The following is an 8,424-nucleotide window of genomic DNA, read 5'->3' as shown; positions in this document are numbered from 1 at the left end:
TAAATAAAAAAAAAAAAAAAAAAAAAAAAAAAAGAGGCGCAAACCACCCAAGTTATCCAAGTGCATTTTCTTGCTCACGAATATTTATTCCAAAGCTGAAATGCACTGTGTGAGAGAAGGACATAGTGTATAAAAAGGGCAGTGGCAGAAGCCAATAGCTCTGTTTATTCTCCCAGCATGGCTGTGCTAGCATTGATAGGATTACAGGTCACACCAGAAGTGAGAGCCAGGGGACTCCGCGGACCCTCCGAAGCTGCATTATGTTTCCCTGCTCGGGACGCAAACGTAGAGGATATGCGTTGCAGGATTTATAGCCCAAAAAAGACAAATAAATAAAGAATGTTTTCCCTTCATCTGGCTAGAGCACATAGATACTTTTTCCATCAACTGAAATAGATTTTACCCAGATGGGACGAATATGCACTTACACCATAGGAATATCATCCACGGCCATCACTGTCTGGACTCCCATTTCATCCAAGAGCATTGGAGAAAGAAAAAAACAGAGACCTGGAAAACAAGAAAGAATGAAACAAGACAGTAAGACATTGAAGCTCCAAGGACAGATTCGAACTTGGCAGGACTTGGTGCTTGCATAATTCAATCGAACATTTCACAGATCCCCATTAAATATGTCAAATGACCATGACCGCTTCTCAAAGAGCCATTTTTTCCCTTTTAGTTGAGGAAAGAGATGACTATATGTCATGTATTGTATACGATATTTGAAAGTTCTGTATCGTAGCTGGCCAAAAGAAATTATCCCCAAAAAATCAAATAGACCACCAAAAGATGTACTACAGGACACATACTGTAACTCCAGATGATTGTAATACAGTTAAATGCTCCGTTATGTGGATCAGAATAATAAACAGGAGACTGTAGGCTGACAGACAACCACTAACCATCCCACTATTTCCTTGTATATGCCCATTGTACAAGGATACAGTAAGACGCCACATAGCCGTCATCCTCTCATACAGCTGTTGTGAATTTAACCTCCATCTTCAAAGAATCTGCCCAATGGTTGGAGGGTAAGGAAAAGACAGAAATTAATAAAAATAAATATGGAACGGATGAAGGAAGGATGTGCCTTTATCAACATGATGGCGTTCTACCACTCCGAACAGACCGCTCTCATTACCCAGAGTATCTGTGTTTGTAGTTGTGGTGCATCGAGGGTATTAAGATCAAAGCGAGTCAGTTTGCATCAAGGGAACTGTTTAAACTGAACGGTCAGATAAGACAACTCTGTCCTCAAATACAGCTAACATGCTGAAATTGCTTTGTTTACCCTATGCAAACATTCAAATCCCAAAACAAACAGTTGCGCCAAGCCTTGAGCTTGAGTTTTGGCAGGCGGGAAAAGGGGATGTTCAGACAGGGCACGTCCAGTCTCATTTAGCAAGGATGCCAGCCACATGCATTGAAATGTTGTGCCTCGCCTTTGTGCTACACACATTAAAGTGACTCTATAAATAGCATAGCAGTAATCATATCCATTCCTCTGAGATTCTCCATCATCCTGCTCCAGATGACAGCGGGACTGGGGTTGCGTTTATTAGCAGGATCGCTGGGCATTCTTGTGGGGAAGTGGGTTGTGCTTGGATGGGAGATTTCATTTAATTGGAATTCAGCGGTAACGTCTTCAGATGGGGAAGGATCCGGGATGTGGTATGGAGGGCAGACGGGGGAGCCTTTTTTTGAGAATGAAAGAGAGGTTGGAAGAAAAGAAACTTTTTTTCTCCCCTTTTTTGTTATCCGTCAGAGGTGGAGGAGGGGGAATGGGGTGACTGGCATGAATCTGGGATATAAGCGGAACTTTCGCATTGTGTGTGGTTAAGTCCTGCTTTTTATTGCACAGATTGTCCAAGGAGTCTGACAAGGGGCCTGCCAGAGTGTTCCTCCATTCCAGAGTAAAAAAGGGTGCTGATCCTAAAAAGAACAGAGGCCGGGGGAGGTTGACCCCTCTGCCTGGTTTCTTATACACGTTTTAACAAATTTTTTTGTTGGCTGCTTCAAAAGATTAACAAAAGATGCTGTATGTCTGTTAGCGGCAATGAAAAGTTTGAAGCTTTGCGCTTTGTCTCGGACCTCTAGAATTTCTGAAGGAGCACAACTTTTTGTTCGATTCTTAATGATATCTCCCAAATGACCAGTTCTTGAGTGTTAATTATCTCTGTTATCAAAAAACCAAGAACATCTCAGCTGTTCAGCCTGACTTAGAAGTGAGGACTTAAATGTAGAGTCTGACTGCTGCTTGTTTTGAAAGCAAGCTGTTAAGAGGGCTATAGGATGTGAAGCATTTAAGTCTGTCACCAGCAGTTGGTGAGCTGTCAGCTGGAAGTCATGGCTAGGGTTGTGCTCCCAGATCTACAGGCTTTTCACTGCAGAAGAGGCGCCATTTTAATGCAAGCATAAGGAACATGCGGTTGTTTGAAGGCCTCACGAGGTCAGCTGCCGTGGATTGACTGGAGCGCACCATCATTGTGAGCTTGATTTGAATGTTGACATTGAGAACTGGCTGGTGCTTGATGTGATCCAGGTTGTCTATAGAAGATGTCCTATGTCAGTAGTCTTATTTTCAGAGGTAAATCTAAGGCAATACAAAATACATTAACAAACTGATTTCTGTTTGTGGAACAATTTTTGCATCGTGACAGTCAGGTTCATGTAAAAAGTGTCAAATCATTATGTTTAAAAATACATATTTCATCTATTTAACTATAATTATTGTCATGTTTACTTTTTAATGAGATTTTAGTCAAATAAAATTTAAAGTGGTTCAAAAAGTGCAATAAACTCATCTTAAGCTGTAATTGACTATAAGACAGCAATAAAACTACTTTTCAGTTCTTAGCCTTTAATCATTTACATCTTCATTTTCTTCATGCAAAAAAAAGCCAGAGAAATGTTCAAATCTGTGCTACACTTTCTCTCTCTCTCTCTCTCTCTCTCTCACACACACACACACACACACGCACGCACGCACACACACACACTTAGTGGGAAATATGACCCCATTCATGTATTCTGTATAGACCTATATGCTTACAGAAACATGTTAAAATGAATTAAATCTTCACTTTATTTATTTATTTATTTATTTTTTTACAAATAATAATAATATTAAACAAACAAAAAAATAAACAAAAAGGTTGCAACTTCAAATAATTACAGGTTAAACATAAGACTTTAAATAAATAAACAAACAAATAAATAAATAAATAAATAAATGTTGTTTCCACCTAAAACTGATACACCAATTTAGGCCTAGACAAATTTGTACAATTATTTTCAGCCCTGCTCCTGATAATGGAAAACATGCAATTAAGAGTGATTATAGCGCATGCATGCATAGTTTGTGTTATAAGAGCATGTACTTTGAAAATGTTTACGCCTGTTTGTGCTCTTCACCCTCCCCCCTCTTTGTCCCTCGCTTGCTGTCCTTTAACGCGTCCTCCCATTGACAGTCTCTCTGCGGTTCCCACAGCACAATAGCCATCAATGCCCCGCCCACTGGGCGTGACCAACGCTGTGGGCAGTTTATAAAAGCCCCTCCGAGTGACAATGAGGAAACTCTCTCAGCGCTACTATGTTGCAGTCGGATGACACGCTTGTTTTTTAGAGTAGGCTATTGGAGGGAGGTTTAGGTTAATGCTGTGTATATCACAAAGAGAGCGTGCTTCTCTTAGAGTTTAATGAACATGTCGAAAGCGTACGGCAGGAAAGCTGTGCTCTCCCTCGCGGGGGCGACCGTAACCTGTCTAGGGCTGCTGTTATTTCTGTCGCAGCATCAGCGGACTCAGATGGACGGGATGCAGAACGAGAGTGAGGTCGGCTTGCGCTCGCTCCAAAGTCTGGGGGAATCAGAGGCTGATGATGGAGCTCAGCCTGAGCAGAATGGAAAGAAAGGATTCTCTGCCTATTTTTCCAAGCTCACCCGCAGCAGGAGGGAAGCGGATAAGCCCACAGAAGCGTCCGGAGCGACGACGGACGCGCCGCCTGCTGAGGACATCAGCGCGGATGACATCTTCATCGCAGTGAAGACCACAAAGAAGTTTCACCGGTCCAGACTGGATCTACTGCTGGACACCTGGATATCCAGAAACATGAAGCAGGTATGTCCGTTTGCGCTTTTACAAACTGTTTGCAACAACTTTGCATAACTTGGTGCACACTTTGGTTACATATTTTACCAGCCGGAAACAAAGGGGATGTTTTTTTGCGTGATATTAATGATAAATGGTGGGCACTGTCTTTCCGCTTCAAACCACCTTGCCCTACTTTAAGACACTTTTAGCTATGAATTTATTTCATATTCATATTCTTCCGAGCGTTTGAAATCCAGTTACAGTTTGCATTACTATCTTTTATTTTAGAAATATTTTTTATTTTATATTTTGCATTACTGTCTATTCAATTATAATATAGTTAACTTACATAGTTTTAATTGGAGATGAATCAGTATTGCTTTTCACGACCAATACAGATTATGTTTGTTTAACTGGCCGAAAAAATGGATACATTTAAATGTAGCTTAAATATTTTATTATTCATTAATGCAATTTCACATATGCATTTGTTTCAGTCTAAATGGTTGCAAGTTTATTGTCCTCTTACATTAAGCCACTTTACCTGTGAACATTGTTGTTTCCTGTTGAACACAGTGGTATTCCTCTTTAGAGATCCTCTGAATGATTGCATTTATTAGTATACATGTTAATAAAGAACTGATTAAGTAAACGAATGTGTGAAGAACAGTAAAATAAAAAAGTTGGTCAAACCTATCATCAGCCAATCTATAGTATTGATAGCTACAAGCAGGACCACAAAACAAATTCAAATGTTGAACATTGTTATTAAGGGACCAAAAATCCATTTATATCTGCCTGGCATATTAAAAAAACACATTATTAAACTCAGATTCACAGTGCTGTCTGTAGCAAACGCTGTGTAGCTCAAAGAGAGATGGGTGGCTGTAAGTTCCCCCCTTTCTCCCCTCCTGCTCCATTGTTTGGGGTGTCCCCCGTGAATACGCCAGGGCTAAGGATGCATCACAGCAGCGGCTTCAGAGCTGTCCCCTTCTCAGCACTAACAAAGCGTCTTTCTGAAGGGGGAAAGAAAAGCTTTGCCAGCCCCTCGTCTCCCACTCTCCATGGGAACCGGGGATCTGGAGCAGAGGCTGGGTCAAGCTACCCAAGTGGTGGGAAAAGAGAGTCTTCGTTATGGAGATGCTGGGGGGCGCAAAGGGACAGCATCTATAGGCAAGGGAAGGCTTTTCAGCAGCATGCCGAGTAGCTCACAGTATGAAAATACAGCTCTGAGAAACAGGCCTCTTTTGCAGCCACCACAAAAGCACTCTCGGCACATCGACAGCAGCGAGCGCAGAGCAGTCAAAGTGATTTTATTCACCACCTAGAGTAGTTGCTCATACATTTTGCAAAAGTCCGTTTAATTTGCCTCAGGGGTCTGTCACAATCCGTTTCCCTCACACCTTAGACAAGAGGGGTTTTATTATTGCCATTTGAATATGACACAGCCATAGCAACACTTTTAGATGCCCGTAGCGTCTCAGTACAAAGAACATTATATTTGTGACGTTTCTGTGAATATCAAAGCATGTGGAAAGTGGAAATTTAAATCAGACCACTTTAGCCTCTGTACTCATTCAGTCAGCTCGGATTTGTCTTTTGCTATCCAGCTAAACTGATATGACCACTACAGGCTATAGGCGAGACTGAAAACTAAGACCAAGTTTGATCAGTACAGGAGTTGATGGAAGTTAACCCACAGAAGAGAGAGTTAACAGCAGGGATTAATAGCAGCAGCTGGTGGGGAGCAGCGCAGACATAAAAGACCAGCGCAGCCCAGAATACAAGGGGGAGTTCCTGGAGAATGAGTGCCAGGTGGCTGGGTCTCAAAGAACAAAAGATGGCTCTAATGCCAGCTATATGAATCCTCACATTCTCAAGATGTGCACACGGAGAGCCGCTCTCAAAATTATTTCTACATTCATCCTTGCAACACCTGAGTACGTTAAATCCCAGTTATTGTCATCTGAACGGATTATCCCAAGGACTCCGGTGTACCGTTTGGCCGCTTGCCACAATGGCTGGCACCAGACAAGTGTTTCAGCGGGCCAGGCATTGTTAGACCCACAGCATGGGAACTTTGTCACATATGTCAAGTGAGATGATGCATGACCGACACTGTGATCGTGTTCATAGGGGTTAGAAACTTGTGTAGAAAGGATCTTTCCAACCCGCTTACCTACTTCAGGTGCTGCCTTGACGGGTGATGAACAGCTCGCTGTCTTGGGCTGTTTACATGTAAACACTGAGAGTAGATCCAATCTGTGCCTGCTGTTGACACTCATGGCAGTCTGTGGCTCTTCTTGGTGGGAAACTGTCTTGTCTTTGTTTAGAGTTAGTCACGGTCAGCTAGAAGCTCCCCTAGCTTAGTTAATACACTGGAATTATCAGTATTTTTCTAAGAGAATGAAACCCTAGCGCTCTGTTGCTTTCTGATTATTAAAATCATGCTTTGTAATTGTCTTGACTTGATGAGTCAGGACTCTTGAATAGTGTTATTCTTTTCAGTCAGATCTGCTCCATTTTGAATTGTTCACGCTGCAGCTTCTGGCTTCCGCTGTTTCTCTAAATTTCCCCCCTGGAACAATGCAGCTTCCCCAGCGAGAGAAATTCACAACAATGAGAGAACAGCCTGTGCCGCGGCTGCGGTATCCAGTGTCCAGTTACACAGAATGCCATTCAGAGCAAATGCACACTTGCTCGATGCAAATGAAGTGCCATGACCAACCTCATTATCTCTATTTGAAATACTTAACTGCATAACTACTCTCTGTTTGTGGCAGTAGCTTCTCTGGGCTGAAGACAAGACCGTGAAAGCAGTGCAGATCTGTTGTGGCACGAGTCTGTGCAAGTTTCTGGTCTCTGATTGGCACAGGTAGAGGGAGCAGGGCTGTTTGGTGTTTAATAGAGGGAGTAACATCTCTCTACTTCCTTCCCGGGTAGAAGGAGACAGACAGACAGGCTCCACGCTCAGTCTGCCCTATGCCAGACCTTCCTTTGGCGGGGTGGGAAGCCCTACCAATCTCTGCCCGCTCAAAAAACCAAACCCTCATCCTTTCTTGTGTGCCGAGAATGCTGGGAAAACTGCATTTTGAAGAAAAGACTTGACATTTATGAAAGTAACCACAAAAGGGTCATTTTGGCATTATCTTCAATAAATGGGAAACTGAGAAACAAAGCCATGTGCCACGAGAGGCCTCTCTTAGTTAACCACTGCAGCTGTATGCAAATCCAGGCAAACATATTTGGGATTTACCCAGTGACAGCTTTACCCACTCCTCATTGTCTCAGTGCATAGGGACAGTGGGAGCAGGGATGGGGTGAGTGGCCACACACACACATTGTAATGCACTAATCAGCTCTGAGGTTTCTCTCTCTGTCAGTGCCCAGTCTGCCTTGGCAGCTGCCTGTGTGATTAGTCTGTCCTTTCAGCGGAACTCTGCGCAAACAGCGCCAGCCTCTGATCCTTTACCCGGTCCAACCGCCAGCCCTCCCTGAACAAACATCGGCCTTGGGCCTTGGCCCCAGAGTGCTGCGCTAAACATCTGCTCAGAGTTTGTTCTGCAAACCAATCAAACATTATCTGGCAATGTTTGAACGTTCAAAAAAATGCGACTGTGAAAAGGGGGAATGAGTCCACGTGTGTGCATGCTGGCATTTGAAAGGCAACAAAAAAACGAATTCACTGTTGAGATAAAGATCACAAAACAGCTGAAGCTCATAAGAGAAGAGTTTTGTAGCGTAGGTGTACATGTTCAAGGCCAGTTGGGCGTGGGCAGGTTGACCTGTTCAGACACGTGGCTGTGATAAGGCGGCGGGTGGCAGGTGCTGTCTCACCTGAGGTGGAAAGCAAACAGGTTAACGGCAGTGCATGGCCAGGGCACGCTGCCTTTTCATCAGTCTGTCTGAGGCGTGTGGCGGCGTCTTCTCAATGGCTCTTTTGAGCCAGGGCTGCCGCCTTGCACCTGCTCTGTCTTATCTTCCACAATGAGCTCCTAATCCCACCCCTTCTATTTTAACGTTAACAAAACCCTGAGGGGTCAGACGTCAGTGAATGCACACTGGTGTGAATGTATATTCATCAATTGGAGTATGTCTGGGAGAATGGGACCTGGTGCTTCTTTCTTTTCTTCCAGATGACTTGGCCATTCCTTCTTGTGACATGTCTGAAGTTGATAGAGGGATGAGGAATGGAAAGACTTGGGAGGTGGTCAGGGGCAATGGAATGGGGGTGGAGTGTTGGGGGCGGTGGGGGTAAGTGGGGTGATCTGCTCCCCGCTTTGTTCTGGGCCTGGGATGCTTTGGGGTGTGGAGCAGTTGCCATGGAGAG

At 43.7% G+C, this 8,424-nt stretch overlaps 1 protein-coding gene across 1 annotated transcript in view; it reads left to right on the top strand.

Annotated features, from left to right (window-relative positions):
• Positions 1-3,369: 3,369 nt before the first annotated feature.
• LOC107703400 (beta-1,3-N-acetylglucosaminyltransferase lunatic fringe-like) overlaps positions 3,370-8,424 on the top strand; it is an 8,885-nt gene continuing 3,830 nt past the window's right edge. The window contains exon 1 of the mRNA XM_016506015.1: positions 3,370-4,121. Within this exon, the coding sequence (XP_016361501.1) occupies positions 3,702-4,121 (420 nt within the window). The 5' untranslated portion in view covers positions 3,370-3,701. The remainder of the gene's footprint in view (positions 4,122-8,424) is intronic.

This window comes from Sinocyclocheilus anshuiensis, unplaced genomic scaffold (assembly GCF_001515605.1).
Source record: "Sinocyclocheilus anshuiensis isolate Anshui unplaced genomic scaffold, SAMN03320099.WGS_v1.1 scaffold58, whole genome shotgun sequence".
Lineage (NCBI taxonomy): Eukaryota > Metazoa > Chordata > Actinopteri > Cypriniformes > Cyprinidae > Sinocyclocheilus > Sinocyclocheilus anshuiensis.
Note: the sequence above shows the minus strand (reverse complement) of the source record. Positions and strands in the feature narration are given on the sequence as shown.